We start from the raw sequence: 16,259 nt of genomic DNA on the forward strand, positions 1-16,259 counted from the left end.
CGCTTGTGTACACAACCATTGGACAAACATCAACTGAGTAATCCTATGGTTGCAGGAAGTAAGCCGCCGGAGCTATTGTAAGTGCATACTGCATCGCAGTCATAAACTAATGCCCCAGAAACAGTCGTGACACACCTGAGTTTCTGCCGGCACTCCCGTTACTTCCCCCTTTACGGCCTCTGACTGTCAATCACTTTGCGACTAAACCCTCTCTGCAACCACCATTGCAAGACCATCGTAGTACATGTGCAGACCACCGATAATCGCTCATCTGCAAAAAAAAAGATCAAGTTTCCATACATCTCTGAATCAGGCCCATAGTGTAATAAGTGTCAAAATGCTGGTTTCACTTCTACAGTACATGGGTAATAATTATGAAAATGACTAAACTAGCTCATCAGGAAAGTCATCTGTGAGAGACAGACATGGTTCTGTGAGAAATGCGATGCAAGACACACTCTGTTATACTGTGCTCTGCATAGTACAAAACATTTGACAGAACTGATAATACATTATTTAATTTATGGCATTTCTTATACACTGACAGGTATGGTAACTACTGTATCTACAACAAAAACAATTCTACATACGGAATACAGATACATGAATTTCCAGTTGAATGCTATTTTAGAGAGGAAATAATAGACAGGCTATAAAAGCTCCATAACGCAGCATCATTTACATAACCTCAATTATATGTAGTTCACCGCCACATGATAAAACTGCACATCATTGCATTGGATTGTCAATAATATAATCTTCAAATGTCAAGCATTTAAAAAAAAAAAAAAAAAAAGTAGCAAAAATGAAACCTCACGAAACTAGGTCTTATTCCTGTATGTAAACAAACTGGTTTACTAAATATAGGAACAGTAGTAAATAGGAGGTATAGGATTATCTTAAAGTTGCCTGCACCCCATAGAAGGAGTCACTGAACAAGAGCATCTCAGAATGTGATTTATCTGTAAAGGGGACTGTGCACGGTGCGATATATCTACTGATATGGACTATATAGTCCATATCGGTAGAAAACACAGTGCATATCACACCGCATGGAAACACCTTGAGATGCTGATGCGTCGTCCCGTAGGATCAGCATCACAAGTAAAAATAGACTGTGCAGGCAGGCCAATATTGACTAGATCGGAGGGTCATGCCTCCGGCCACAATATAGTCAATATCAGCCGTTAACCTGCATCACATCATGTGTAGGCGGCTTCAGATTTTAAAACTGCAATTTTATAAATGAGCAAACTGGCGTGTTTTCAATCGACAAATCATTGTTTAAAGAAAAGATGTGATAAATAAAAAGGCGCATTACAAATCAGGCCTGTACAGATTTGTTCAAGATTTCTCAAAGCACCAACATAACACAAACAGACATTTACTTACGACTGTCAGATGCTTGGAAGCTTCTATGGGAGTACAGCAAAATCTTATACAGTGTAACCTTACAAAAAGACAAAAAAGTAACAATGGAGAGCGAGTGAATAAATAGAAAAAAAATACAAAATATTGTGCATATTTTAATGAGATCCCTAAAAGGTCACCCACAGGCCAGTTAACAATTATGCAAACAATACAAAATGAGACCACCCAACATGAAAATTAATTTTTGCTGTTTGCTCTCAATAGAAACAGATTATACAAAAAAAGCAAAAACATTTTATTGATTAGGTCACACATGAGGTTTTTCATTGGTTCAATAGACTGAATCTGTGTCCAATTTGACTCCAGACATACTACAGAAAATTAGCCAAATGCAGTTATGACGTTATAGTTCGGGGATTGAATGAACAGATCCCAAGGTAACCCCCTTGTCACCTGTTGGCCAATAATGCAGTCAGAATTTTCTGATCAATTGCAAATGGATTTCAGTCAATTTAGAGATTACAAATGCAATGCTAGGTTAGTGTAGTCAAAAAATGATCAGTTTAGTGATAACAAAGTAAACTAAAAATGATTTTGTTTCTGGCTTTAAAGTATGTCTGAAGAAAAAAACAATGTTCTCTCCTAGTTCTCATTTCTGTTCTCCCCTTTCAACTTACATGAGAGAAAAAGAGACGCATGTTGATAAATCGAATGATCACTATCACTTTGTGTATGCAATGATCTTATGACAGTAATAACAAACAACAGTGCCAACAAAAGAGATGAACTGCTCATTCCTTGTGCCTGATCTGATTCTGATCACTTTCACCACACCAACTTGGCTTCTATCTGTAAGAAATTTGTATGGGTTTGTAGTAAATTATTATGGTCCCATAACTTAAAAGAAAAATCTTCTTCCTATCTTGGTTTGATGTAATCCAATGTAAAGATTTATAGTTCATATGGGTAAGTAATAGAAATAAAAAACATAATCCCAGGTTGTCCCCAGTGGAGCACCCACCAAACAGCGCACCCGGCTACTTAATAGCTGGGTGGCAACTAAAGCTCTTCCTATCAGAGATAAAGGCTACTTCTGGTTGGCTGTCTGGCCACTAAGTAGCTATAAACACTGAAGCTCAAGTTATTGTGAGCTGGGTGCTACTTGAGAGTCGACAGCTCCAGCCATAGGAATTTTTTGCTATATGGATTAACCATGAGAGTGGATTACATCAGACCAACAAAGGAAGAAGATTTTAAGTAACAAGTAAGAAGCAAGTATTTAGATGGGAGATAACATTTATTTATTAAGTACAGGGACCATAATTAATAAAGGCAGCAATAGTAATGTATTATTTCAGGCTAAAAGTGTTTTTCTTAATTTACAATACTACTGGGGGTCCTTTTCTTGTAGCACACACTCTTGCTGCAATACAAGTGCAAGTGTGCACTGGAGCACATGTTCAATCTGGCCCTTGCAGTACCACAACAGGGTGCAATACATTTTGAAAACATTACGCCGTTACTGACGGGCCGTGGGTATCAGAAGGGGTCCAGTGCTACTTAGCATTTTGCCAGTACAGTAGGTGCGGGGGTCCACAATTTTCCCTAGAATTTGCCTAGTCACAGTGCAAAGTAGGCTGGGCTTGTAGAAAATATAAGGGAGGTGAAGAGGCAATTTAGTTATTTTTAATTTAGTTTATTGCACAAACCACATGATTTCACAATCTCAATCAGACCTACTAACAAGCAGCAATTTGTCATGCTGTTTGACACATTCATACAGCAGTTTATATACATTCCACATTTGAAAATCAGGATTGCGGTTTATAATAATTTGCTTTGATGTGTTGCTTTGAGATTAATAAACTATAAAAGAGTTACAAACAGCACATCAAAGCAACAAGAGAACATACTAATGTGATAAATATTTACAAGCAATTCATAACAAACTTGCCTACCTGACCCTCTCCATAAGGGAGAAAATGCTCTGTTCCTGGACTTTCCTGGTAATGTATGATTGCCATCACCTGTGGTGAAACACCTTTCTTATCAATTAACTAGCTCACCACAGGTGATGGCAATCATACATTACCAGGAAAGTCCAGGAACAGAGCATTTTCTCCCTCATGGAGAGGGTCAGGTAGGCAAGTATGATTCATAACAATAACTATACTCTCTACAGAAAGAAAACAGTTGAATGCATTACACACCTTAAGTATGTAGTACTGTGGAGTATCTGTGCTTATTACATTTTGCAACACTTAGCATAAAACTTGCCCTAGTATTCCCATAGGTAGGGTAATAATCCTAATAAAGCCTGAAAGCAACAGGTGAGCAGGTCAGCGAGTATGCATTACCTATGTGTTGCTGCAGGAGTGTGATTCTCTGTGGGCACTCTCTGGTTAGGACAAGCAGTGCCCGACAGCTAGGACCATGCCTGAGGACCTGTGGTAAGCTGCTCCGAGTGGTACGCTCCTGCTGCACTCAGTCGGATCAGCTGACCACAGTGCTACGCTCAGGACATGAATCATGAAGACCACGCCCACTGCACGGTATATGTGGGGATGGGCGTGTCTTCACTTAAAGCGACCGCGTCTGTGGAGTTTCTATATAGACTGCAGAAAACGCGATGGCTGCTCTGTGTTACTGCAGCTGTGCATATACAAATGTCGGCAATCAGCGATGTGGCTGATGTAGAATATTGTCTCGGACATTAACAGGTTAATCATAGACTCCACCCCACAGGTGTCAGCAAGAAGAAGCTTTATCACATGACTATCATACAGCTTCACGTGATAAGCGAGATGGCGGTGCCTTCTTGGTGTCTGTTGCTTGTGGTATTGCTGCCCGCTGCCGGCCGGGCTCAGAGCCCCGTGGTGTCGGTTATCCTGGACCCGCAGACAGGGAATCTCAGCACCGTGCCGGAGAAGAGGACCGACGCCGTGGCTTGGGCAGTGCTGAAGGACGGCATCCAGGAGAATGGGTGAGAGAAGGGCGCAGCGATCTCACAGATGAGAGGCTATGGGACTATGCATGCTGCCTGAGCCGGGGGAAGGTGAGGGGAGGGAGGGAGGGAGGTCCCCTGTGTGTACTGAGGGGGTGCGGGGAGATAGAGCTGGGGGAGCTGTGTGTAGGATGAGGCAGAGGTTGTGGTTATGGGTAATTTTAAAAGACTTTTAAGGGTCTGTGTACTAAGCCTTGGAGAGAGGTAAAATGGACTGAGTTAAAGTACCAGCCAACCAGCTCTTGTCATTTTTCAAACCCAGCCTCGGACACATGGCAATTAGGAGCTCACTGGCTGGTATTTTACGAGGCTGAAGTTAGCTTCTTATTCGGCCAGCTTCTTATTCACTTCTTATTCGGCTCCAGCTTCTTATTCACTTCTTATTCGGCTCCAGCTTCTTATTCACTTCTTATTCAGCTCCAGCTTCTTATTCAGAAATTATTATATTAAAATAAATTAAATAAGGATAGATCACTAAGTTAACATTGCATAAACTTTAAATAGTGTCCCTTACACCAATTTACATGACATTTTGCAATAAACAAAAATGATTTAAGCATGCAAATGGTGGTAAAGCGGGCACAGACACCAGATTTCATCATTTTGAATAAGAAGCTGTAGCTGTGCAAGGGTTAAACAGCGTTGGTCAAAAGATTTGATACTTGAAACTCACACAGGGTGGTCACTTACATATCACCCACTTGCAGTTTGTTTTGACCAACAAGCATTTGGGCATGTAAATGGTGGTAAAGCGGGCACAGACACCAGATTTCATCATTTTGAATAAGAAGCTGTAGCTGTGCAAGGGTTAAACAGCGTTGGTCAAAAGATTTGATACTTGAAACTCACACAGGGTGGTCACTTACATATCACCCACTTGCAGTTTGTTTTGACCAACAAGCATTTGGGCATGTAAATGGTGGTAAAGCGGGCACAGACACCAGATTTCATCATTTTGAATAAGAAGCTGTAGCTGTGCAAGGGTTAAACAGCGTTGGTCAAGATTTGATACTTGAAACTCACACAGGGTGGTCACTTACATATCACCCACTTGCAGTTTGTCTTGACCAACAAGCATTTGGGCATGAAAATGGTGGTAAAGCGGGCACAGACACCAGATTTCATCATTTTGAATAAGAAGCTGTAGCTGTGCAAGGGTTAAACAGCGTTGGTCAAAAGATTTGACACTTGAACCTCACACAGGGTGGTCACTTACATATCACCCATTTGCAGTTTGTCTTGACCAACAAGCATTTGGGCATGAAAATGGTGGTAAAGCGGGCACAGACACCAGATTTCATCATTTTGAATAAGAAGCTGTAGCTGTGCAAGGGTTAAACAGCGTTGGTCAAAAGATTTGACACTTGAACCTCACACAGGGTGGTCACTTACATATCACCTATTTGCAGTTTGTCTTGACCAACAAGCATTTGGGCATGAAAATGGTGGTAAAGCGGGCACAGACACCAGATTTCATCATTTTGAATAAGAAGCTGTAGCTGTGCAAGGGTTAAACAGCGTTGGTCAAAAGATTTGACACTTGAACCTCACACAGGGTGGTCACTTACATATCACCCACTTGCAGTTTGTCTTGACCAACAAGCATTTGGGCATGAAAATGGTGGTAAAGCGGGCACAGACACCAGATTTCATCATTTTGAATAAGAAGCTGTAGTTGTGCAAGGGTTAAACAGCGTTGGTCAACAGATTTGACACTTGAAACTCACACAGGGTGGTCACTTACATATCACCCACTTGCAGTTTGTCTTGACCAACAAGCATTTGGGCATGAAAATGGTGGTAAAGCGGGCACAGACACCAGATTTCATCATTTTGAATAAGAAGCTGTAGCTGTACAAGGGTTAAACAGCGTTGGTCAAAAGATTTGATACTTGAAACTCACACAGGGTGGTCACTTACATATCACCCACTTGCAATTTGCCTTGACCAACAAGCATTTGGGCATGAAAATAATGGTAAAGCGGGCACAGACACCAGATTTCATCATTTTGAATAAGAAGCTGTAGTTGTGCAAGGGTTAAACAGCGTTGGTCAACAGATTTGACACTTGAAACTCACACAGGGTGGTCACTTACATATCACCCACTTGCAGTTTGCCTTGACCAACAAGCATTTGGGCATGAAAATAGTGGTAAAGCGGGCACAGACACCAGATTTCATCATTTTGAATAAGAAGCTGTAGCTGTGCAAGGGTTAAACAGCGTTGGTCAAAAGATTTGACACTTGAAACTCACACAGGGTGGTCACTTACATATCACCCACTTGCAAGTTGCCTTGACCAACAAGCATTTGGGCATGAAAATGGTGGTAAAGCGGGCACAGACACCAGATTTCATCATTTTGAATAAGAAGCTGTAGCTGTGCAAGGGTTAAACAGTGTTGGTCAAAAGATTTGACACTTGAAACTCACACAGGGTGGTCACTTACATATCACCCACTTGCAATTTGCCTTGACCAACAAGCATTTGGGCATGAAAATAGTGGTAAAGCGGGCACAGACACCAGATTTCATCATTTTGAATAAGAAGCTGTAGTTGTGCAAGGGTTAAACAGCGTTGGTCAACAAATTTGACACTTGAAACTCACACAGGGTGGTCACTTACATATCACCCACTTGCAGTTTGTCTTGACCAACAAGCATTTGGGCATGAAAATGGTGGTAAAGCGGGCACAGACACCAGATTTCATCATTTTGAATAAGAAGCTGTAGCTGTGCAAGGGTTAAACAGCGTTGGTCAAAAGATTTGATACTTGAAACTCACACAGGGTGGTCACTTACATATCACTCACTTGCAAGTTGCCTTGACCAACAAGCATTTGGGCATGAAAATGGTGGTAAAGCGGGCACAGATACCAGATTTCATAATCTTGAATAAGAAGCTGTAGTTGTGCATAGTGATGAGCGGGTTCGGTTCCTCGGAATCCGAAGCCCCCCGAACTTCACCCATTTTACACGGTTCCGAGGCAAACTCGGATCCTCCCGCCTTGCTCGGTTAACCCGAGCGCGCCCGAACGTCATCATCCCGCTGTCGGATTCTCGCGAGATTCGTATTCTATATAAGGAGCTGCGCGTCGTCGCCATTTTCACTCGTGCATTGGAGATGATAGGGAAAGGACGTGGCTAGCGTTCTCTCAGTTTGTTCAGTGTGCTGCAAATATCTGTGCTCGGTGTGCTGCAAATATCTGTGCTCAGTGTGCTGCAAATATCTACGTTCTCTGCCTGAAAAACGCTCCATATCTGTGCTCAGTGTGCTTTATTGTGGGACTGGGGACCACCAGTATTATATAGGAGGAGGACAGTGCAGAGTTTTGCTGACCAGTGACCACCAGTATTATACGTTCTCTGCCTGAAAAACGCTCCATATCTGTGCTGCATTGTAGTATATAGGAGTACAGTGCATCATTTTGCTGACCAGCAGTATATAATAGCAGTACGGTACAGTAGGCCACTGCTCTACCTACCTCTGTGTCGTCAAGTATACTATCCATCCATACCTGTGGTGCATTTAAGTTTTTGTGCGCAGTATATATAGTAGTAAGCCATTGCTATTGATATATTACTGGCATATAATTCCACACATTAAAAATTGGAGAACAAAAATGTGGAGGGTAAAATAGGGAAAGATGAAGATCCACTTCTACTTCGTGCTGAAGCTGCTGCCACTAGTCATGGCCGAGACGATGAAATGCCATCAACGTCGTCTGCCAAGGCCGATGACCAATGTCATAGTAGAGAGCATGTAACATCCAAAAAAATAAAGTTCAGTAAAATGATCCAAAAATCTAAATCAAAATCGTCTGAGGAGAAGCGTAAACTTGCCAATGTGCCATTTACGACACGGAGTGGCAAGGAACGGCTGAGGCCTGGCCTATGTTCATGGCTAGTGGTTCAACTTCACATGAGGATGGAAGCACTCATCCTCTCGCTAGAAAACTGCAGTGCCACTCCTAGATGGGCCAGGTGTTTGTGTCGGCCACTTGGGTCGCTTAGCTTAGTCACACAGCTACCTCATTGCGCCTCTTTTTTTTCTTTGCATCATGTGCTGTTTGGGGACTATTTTTTTAAGTGCCATCCTGTCTGACACTGCAGTGCCACTCCTAGATGGGCCAGGTGTTTGTGTCAGCCACTTGGGTCGTTTAGCTTAGCCATCCAGCGACCTCGGTGCAAATTTTAGGACTAAAAATAATATTGTGAGGTGTTCAGAATAGACTGGAAATGAGTGGAAATTATGGTTATTGAGGTTAATAATACTATGGGATCGAAATTACCCCCAAACTTTATGATTTCAGCTGTTTTTCAGGGGTTTTTTTGTAAAAAAAAAAAAAAAAAAAAACACGAATCCAAAACACACCCGAATCCGACAAAAAAACTTCAGGGAGGTTTTGCCAAAACGCGTCCGATTCCAAAACACGGCTGCGGAACCGAATTCAAAGCCAAATCACAAAACCCGAAAAATGTCCGGTGCACATCACTATGCACAACTACAGCTTCTTATTCAAAATGATGAAATCTGGTGTCTGTGCCCGCTTTACCACCATTTTCATGCCCAAATGCTTGTTGGTCAAGGAAAATTGCAGGTGGGTGATATGTAAGTGACCACCCTGTGTGAGTTTCAAGTGTCAAATCTTTTGACCAACGCTGTTTAACCCTTGCGCAACTACAGCTTCTTATTCAAAATGATGAAATCTGGTGTCTGTGCCCGCTTTACCACCATTTCCATGCCCAAATGCTTGTTGGTCAAGGCAAATTGCATGTGGGTGATATGTAAGTGACCACCCTGTGTGAGTTTCAAGTGTCAAATCTTTTGACCAACGCTGTTTAACCCTTGCAGAACTACAGCTTCTTATTCAAAATGATGAAATCTGGTGTCTGTGCCTGCTTTACCACCATTTTCATGCCCAAATGCTTGTTGGTCAAGGCAAATTGCAAGTGGGTGATATGTAAGTGACCACCCTGTGTGAGTTTCAAGTGTCAAATCTTTTGACCAACGCTGTTTAACCCTTGCACAGCTACAGCTTCTTATTCAAAATGATGAAATCTGGTGTCTGTGCCTGCTTTATCACCATTTTCACGCCTAAATCATTTTTGTTTATTGCAAAATGTCATGTAAATTGGTGTAAGGGACACTATTTGAAGTTTATGCAATGTTAACTTAGTGATCTATCCTTATTTAATTTATTTTAATATAATAATTTCTGAATAAGAAGCTGTAGCCGAATAAGAAGTGAATAAGAAGCTGGCCGAATAAGAAGCTAACTTCAGCCTCGTTGGTATTTTGGGGTATATGCATGAGGCAGTAAAAAGCGTGGATAAGTTTCCCATGGCAACTAATTAGCTGCTATGTATAATAGAATGCATTTTATAAGCATTACGTAAGCCAGGGGTGGGGAACCTCTGGCCCGCGGGCCGTATACGGCCCGCATAGCCGTTTGTTCTGGCCCACCCGCTAGTTTGGCAGCAAGACACGCCGCCGCTCAGTCCAGAGGCGACGTGTCTTAGCTGTTAGTAGCTGCGCTCTTCTCCCTGCCCTATGTCCGGCAGCCGCGGGTAGGATCTCAAACCAGCCGCCGGTTCGGGAGCCAATCAGAGCTCGCTGACCGGCAGCCAATCAGGAGCCGTTGCTGCCGGTCTGCGAGCTCTGATTGGCTCACGAACTGGTTTGAGGTCCTACACGCCGCTGCAGCCTGACATAAGCGCTCTCATCCCTGCCATGACCCAACAGCTGAGACACTCCACCGCCGGATGGACCTGCAGCAGCGGTGAGCGATCTGGCACTCTGGGGGCATTTGTGGATCTGGCACTGCAGTATTGGGGGCATATCTGTATCACGTCCCATTTTAATTGGCCACACCCATTTATTTTGGCGCGGGCGCGCATACAGTACCTCTGGAGGTCAGGGTAAATTTTTACGTTGAGAATTTTTGTATGTCCCCCGAAGGATTTTATAAATATCCAAATGGCCCTTGGTAAAAAAAGGTTCCCCACCCCTGACGTAAGCACTGATTGGTTGCTATGGGTAATTTATATGCTGGCTCTCTTCTGCACTCTTTTTCACTGCTTCATGAATAGACCCCTTTATCTCCAATGCTTAGTACATAGCTGTAGACCCCTTTGTCTATAGTGGGGTCTATTGGCATCGTACAAAGAACAAGTGATTGCAGAGTAGAGTGGCTATGAGCAAAATTGTCGTCAGAAGCATTGAGTCCCCATGTCCAGCATACTTTATTTTTTTATTGTACAAATGCTGACACCGTAAAGATAGATTAACATTGATGTGATTATAGGCTCATAACCAACAATGGCTACTAAACCTTTTTGAGGATGAACATATCCTATAAAACGTGGACTGCATTTGTAGGTGGCTTTATAATCTTGCCTGTCTAATTTTGCCTTCAGCTGAGCTAAGAACTGGAGTTGACATCACAGGGGAGGTTTGCTTTCAATATGGCACTTAGGGGTCTATTCATGAAGCATTGAAAAGTGTGGAGAAGTTGCCCATGACAACCAATCTGCATTGAAGTAACATTTATAATTTGCATACTATACAATTGTACAGAGCAGCTGATTGGTTACCATGGGCAACTTCTCCACGCCTTTCACTGATTCATGAATAGACTCCTTAAGGTTTGAAGTGTTTCCACTGTAGGATATGGCAACAAAGAGGAGCATTCAGAGCAGTGAATGTGCAACCTTGGTAGAAGATAAACATAGATGGCTTTAAACATGGTCCTCTTACTATCAGTGGACTGAAAATATTGAATATCACATCTACTGCTAAAACACTGATTGTAAAACATTGATGTGGTGTCCCATCCCTGCTATGCAGCAGTGGTAGAATTACTGCCTCTGTCCAGAGCACCCATGTTAGAGAGGATCTTAAGGGGGGAGGCACTCGAAATACCAGCAGTTGGGATCCCGGAAGCCGGTATTCCGACAACTATTCTCCCTCTTGTGGCGCCCACGACACCCCTGGAGGGAGAATAAATAGCGTGCCAGCAGCATGGGGAGCACAGTGAGCCCGCAGGGGGCTCTTTTGCGCTCGCCCAGCTGGCGGAATTCTGTTGGTCTGGATCCCGACTGCCGGTCAGACGTACTACACCCTCTTAAGGGAAAGGAAGTGTGGGAGTAGGCAGAGCAGAATGATTCTGATGACACTTCAGTCCCAGCAGTGTGAGGGGGTGTGCAATAAGTTTCCTGATGTGCATTGCATAGGTAGAGTAGACACAAGCGGACTGTCTGGTTGTGAACTGTAATCTCTGACTAAAGGTCTTGTGAAATTTCAAGGCACAGAACTGTATATATGAAGCACTGCATGCCGAAGAAGTCAGCATGTTCAATTCCTTCACAAGCTTGTTATGGAGGTCAACAGAGACCACTGGAGAGTCATGGGGTCAAATGTGATAGTGAGAGATTTGGTAAGAATTTACAGTGGGCACTGCAAAACCAGGTTGATCTTGTTGTGTAAATGATTGGTAAGGTTTTGCATGTTTTTTTAAAGTGGCAATCATTTACACAGGCAGATCTACCTGGTTTTTCAGTGTCCACTTTAAAAAATTAAAAAAAAATTGCAAAACCTTACCAGATCTCACTTTCTGAAACTCTCACTCTATTACATTTGGCCCTTGATCTTCTATGACTACAAGAGTGGTCTGAAGCGCAGGAAAGTTTTAACCTTCTGTGAGCTGTTTTTGGGGATGAAGCACCGCCCCCAAACCGAGTGGTTTGGTCTGAGTATTGTACACTCTGTTTGTAAATATACTTTTTTTTTGTGCATCTGGAAAATTAGTGCACACCCCTCATTAAGGAAAGAAAGAAGGGTACTAGTTCATGTATTTGTTATGTATATAAAATTATAATGCAATAAGAGATGGGGCAGCAGTCATTGTGCCTGGATGCTTTAATGCTGTACCCTTCTGAAGGTGGCCCTTGTATGCTATATGAAATGGTAGATGTATGACGAGGAGCGGACTGAGGGCCCTGTTTTAAAACCGTTATAGGCAACACTTTATGGGCTTTTTGTGGCCCTCTAGCCTTCAAAAGGGCCACATTACCTCAATCTCAGTAAGTTAATCATATATATTTAATCAAAGAAAAGTTATTTATATATGTAATATGTAAAAAGGCATATTAAACAAGTGTTAAACTATAAACAAAGTTGACCGTAAAGCAATATGGATCTGGAGCTGCATGTGTCTTCTGCTGTCCATTGCTGGTGTAGAATGAGTGAGAGCAGAACAGTGTGCATTGACATGATGGGCCTATGAGCAGACGGCACTATGGCTTGCCTTGTTCTGAACAGGTTTAAGAACATTGGGGCAGATGTATTAAACTGGAGAAGGCACAAGGAAGTGATAAACCAGTGATTGGTGCGTTTATCACCTTGCACCTGACAATCAGCTCCTAACTGTCAATTTGCATATTGGATCTGACTGTCTGGTGCGTTTATCACCTTCCACATATCATTGATTTTCACTTCCTTATGCCTTTTCCAGGTTAATACATCTGCCCCATTATTAGTGTCCAGGGAAGTGCTACTATGGCTGCGAGCTCTGTATGAGTCAGGTGTAGAGGGGGTCCTTCAGGAAGATGGAACCAATGTCTATAAGCAGGGGTGGGTGATGCTCAGATGAGGTGGGGGTTTTTTTTTGTGTGCAATTAAACACTGCAAATTAACTCCTATTCACCAATCGCATGTGAGAATGAAACTGATAAACTGCTATTGTAACAAGTGTCTATAGTAGATTATAGTGATTAAAAACACAGCAAAGTATACTTGTATATGTTTCTCATTAACACTAGGAATTGATACATGTATTTAGGTGCCCAGTGGTAATATCCTTCTTTATAATGTAGTGTGTGCTATGAGGTTCTGTAGCTGGTATAACGGTTTTATTTTCAGATGGGCTGTTCTGGAACTGGAGAGCAATAAGAATTATAATGACAGCATCCAGGCTTATGCTGCAGGGGTGGCCGAAGCTGCGGTTTCTCAGCGGGTGAGTGTCGAGCATATTGTGCACCTGTAAACTTGTGTTGATGAAAGGTTTGGGAATTTCCAGGACATGGGATTAGTGAGATGATATCTGGTCATTCCATTTTCTCTGACGTCCTAGTGGATGCTGGGGACTCCGTCAGGACCATGGGGATTAGCGGCTCCGCAGGAGACAGGGCACAAAAATAAAGCTTTAGGATCAGGTGGTGTGTACTGGCTCCTCCCCCTATGACCCTCCTCCAAGCCTCAGTTAGGATACTGTGCCCGGACGAGCGTACACAATAAGGAAGGATTTTGAATCCCGGGTAAGACTCATACCAGCCACACCAATCACACCGTACAACTTGTGATCTGAACCCAGTTAACAGTATGACAAACGTAGGAGCCTCTGAACAGACGGCTCACAACAATAACAACCCGATTTTTTTGTAACAATAACTATGTACAAGTATTGCAGACAATCCGCACTTGGGATGGGCGCCCAGCATCCACTACGGACTACGAGAAATAGATTTATCGGTAAGTAAAATCTTATTTTCTCTGACGTCCTAGTGGATGCTGGGGACTCCGTCAGGACCATGGGGATTATACCAAAGCTCCCAAACGGGCGGGAGAGTGCGGATGACTCTGCAGCACCGAATGAGAGAACTCAAGGTCCTCTTTAGCCAGGGTATCAAATTTGTAAAATTTTACAAACGTGTTCTCCCCCGAACACGTAGCTGCTCGGCAGAGTTGCAATGCCGAGACCCCTCGGGCAGCCGCCCAGGATGAGCCCACCTTCCTTGTGGAATGGGCCTTGACAGATTTAGGCTGTGGCAGGCCTGCCACAGAATGTGCAAGTTGAATTGTGCTACAAATCCAACGAGCAATCGTCTGCTTAGAAGCAGGAGCACCCAGCTTGTTGGGTGCATATAGTATAAACAGCGAGTCAGATTTTCTGACTCCAGCCGTCCTTGAAATATATATTCTCAATGCCCGGACAACGTCCAGCAACTTGGAATCCTCCAAATCGCTAGTAGCCGCAGGCACCACAATAGGCTGGTTCAGATGAAACGCTGACACCACCTTAGGCAGAAAATGAGGACGCGTCCGCAGTTCTGCCCTGTCCGAATGGAAAATCAGATATGGGCTTTTATACGATAAAGCCGCCAATTCTGATACTCTCCTGGCTGAAGCCAGGGCCAGTAGCATGGTTACTTTCCACGTAAGATATTTCAAATCCACCGATTTGAGTGGCTCAAACCAATGGGATTTGAGAAAATCCAAAACTACATTAAGGTCCCACGGAGCCACAGGGGGCACCACCGGGGGCTGTATATGTAGTACTCCTTTAACAAAAGTCTGGACTTCAGGAACTGAAGCCAATTCTTTCTGGAAGAAAATCGACAGGGCCGAAATTTGAACCTTAATGGACCCCAATTTGAGGCCCATAGACAATCCTGTTTGTAGGAAATGCAGGAATCGACCCAGTTGAAATTCCTCCGTGGGGACCTTCCTGGCCTCACACCACGCAACATATTTTCTCCAAATGCGGTGATAATGTTGTGCAGTCACCTCCTTCCTGGCTTTAACCAGTGTAGGAATGACCTCTTCCGGAATGCCTTTTTCCCTTAGAATTCGGCGTTCAACCGCCACGCCGTCAAACGCAGCCGCGGTAAATCTTGGAATAGACACGGTCCCTGCTGAATCAGGTCCCGCCTTAGAGGTAGAGGCCACGGATTTTCCGTGAGCATCTCCTGAAGTTCCGGGTACCAAGTTCTTCTTGGCCAATCCGGAGCCACGAGTATCGTTCTTACTCCCCTTTGCCGTATAATTCTCAGTACTTTGGGTATGAGAGGCAGAGGAGGAAACACATACACTGACTGGAACACCCACGGTGTTACCAGAGCGTCCACAGCTATTGCCTGAGGGTCTCTTGACCTGGCGCAATACCTGTCCAGTTTTTTGTTGAGGCGAGACGCCATCATATCCACCTTTGGTTTTTCCCAACGGTTCACAATCATGTGGAAGACTTCTGGATGAAGTCCCCACTCTCCCGGGTGTAGATCGTGTCTGCTGAGGAAGTCTACTTCCCAGTTGTCCACTCCCGGAATGAACACTGCTGACAGTGCTATCACATGATCTTCCGCCCAGCGAAGAATCCTTGCAGCTTCTGTCATTGCTCTCCTGCTTCTTGTGCCGCCCTGTCTGTTTACGTGGGCGACTGCCGTGATGTTGTCCGACTGGATCAACACCGGCTGACCCTGAAGCAGGGGTTTTGCCAGGCTTAGAGCATTGTAAATCGCTCTTAGCTCCAGTATATTTATGTGAAGAGACATCTCCAGGCTTGACCATACTCCCTGGAAGTTTCTTCCCTGTGTGACCGCTCCCCAGCCTCTCAGACTGGCATCCGTGGTCACCAGGACCCAGTCCTGTATGCCGAATCTGCGGCCTTCTAACAGATGAGCACTCTGCAACCACCACAGAAGAGACACCCTTGTCCGTGGCGATAAGGTTATCCGCTGATGCATCTGCAGATGCGATCCGGACCATTTGTCCAGCAGATCCCACTGAAAAGTTCGTGCGTGGAATCTGCCGAATGGGATTGCTTCGTAAGAAGCCACCATCTTTCCCAGGACTCTTGTGCATTGATGCACAGACACTTTTCCTGGTTTTAGGAGGTTCCTGACAAGTTCGGATAACTCCTTGGCTTTCTCCTCCGGAAGAAACACCTTTTTCTGAACCGTGTCCAGAATCATTCCCAGGAACAGCAGACGTGTTGTCGGGGTCAACTGAGATTTTGGAAAATTCAGAATCCACCCGTGTTGTTGCAGCACTACTTGGGTTAGTGCTACTCCGTCCTCCAGCTGTTCTCTGGACCTTGCCCTTATCAG

General features: G+C 43.9%; 3 protein-coding genes across 7 annotated transcripts in view; 1 reads left to right on the plus strand and 2 right to left on the minus strand.

Moving 5' to 3' along the window:
* Positions 1 to 3,906, minus strand: part of SLC8B1 (solute carrier family 8 member B1) — a 111,694-nt gene extending 107,788 nt beyond the window's left edge. The window contains exons 1-3 of one of the 3 annotated variants that reach the window (XM_063913279.1): positions 3,729 to 3,906; positions 1,393 to 1,450; positions 136 to 271 (exon numbers count right to left, since the gene is read on the minus strand). The gene's annotated coding sequence lies outside the window, so the exon portion shown is untranslated. The remainder of the gene's footprint in view (positions 1 to 135; positions 272 to 1,392; positions 1,451 to 3,728) is intronic. The other 2 variants (XM_063913278.1, XM_063913280.1) reach the window with 2 other exon arrangements.
* FICD (FIC domain protein adenylyltransferase) overlaps positions 1 to 16,259 on the minus strand; it is a 1,034,845-nt gene that overhangs the window by 209,445 nt on the left and 809,141 nt on the right. The window lies entirely within an intron of this gene.
* The window catches only part of PLBD2 (phospholipase B domain containing 2), a 126,308-nt gene continuing 112,591 nt past the window's right edge, over positions 2,543 to 16,259 (plus strand). For all 3 annotated transcript variants that reach the window (XR_010171121.1, XM_063913282.1, XM_063913281.1), the window contains exons 1-3: positions 2,543 to 2,635; positions 4,117 to 4,354; positions 13,297 to 13,390. Coding sequence is in view for 2 of the 3 variants with exons in the window: in XM_063913282.1 (XP_063769352.1) it covers positions 4,143 to 4,354; positions 13,297 to 13,390 (306 nt within the window). In the remaining variant the exon portion in view is untranslated. The remainder of the gene's footprint in view (positions 2,636 to 4,116; positions 4,355 to 13,296; positions 13,391 to 16,259) is intronic.

Source organism: Pseudophryne corroboree, chromosome 1 (assembly GCF_028390025.1).
Source record: "Pseudophryne corroboree isolate aPseCor3 chromosome 1, aPseCor3.hap2, whole genome shotgun sequence".
NCBI classification, from domain to species: Eukaryota; Metazoa; Chordata; class Amphibia; order Anura; family Myobatrachidae; genus Pseudophryne; species Pseudophryne corroboree.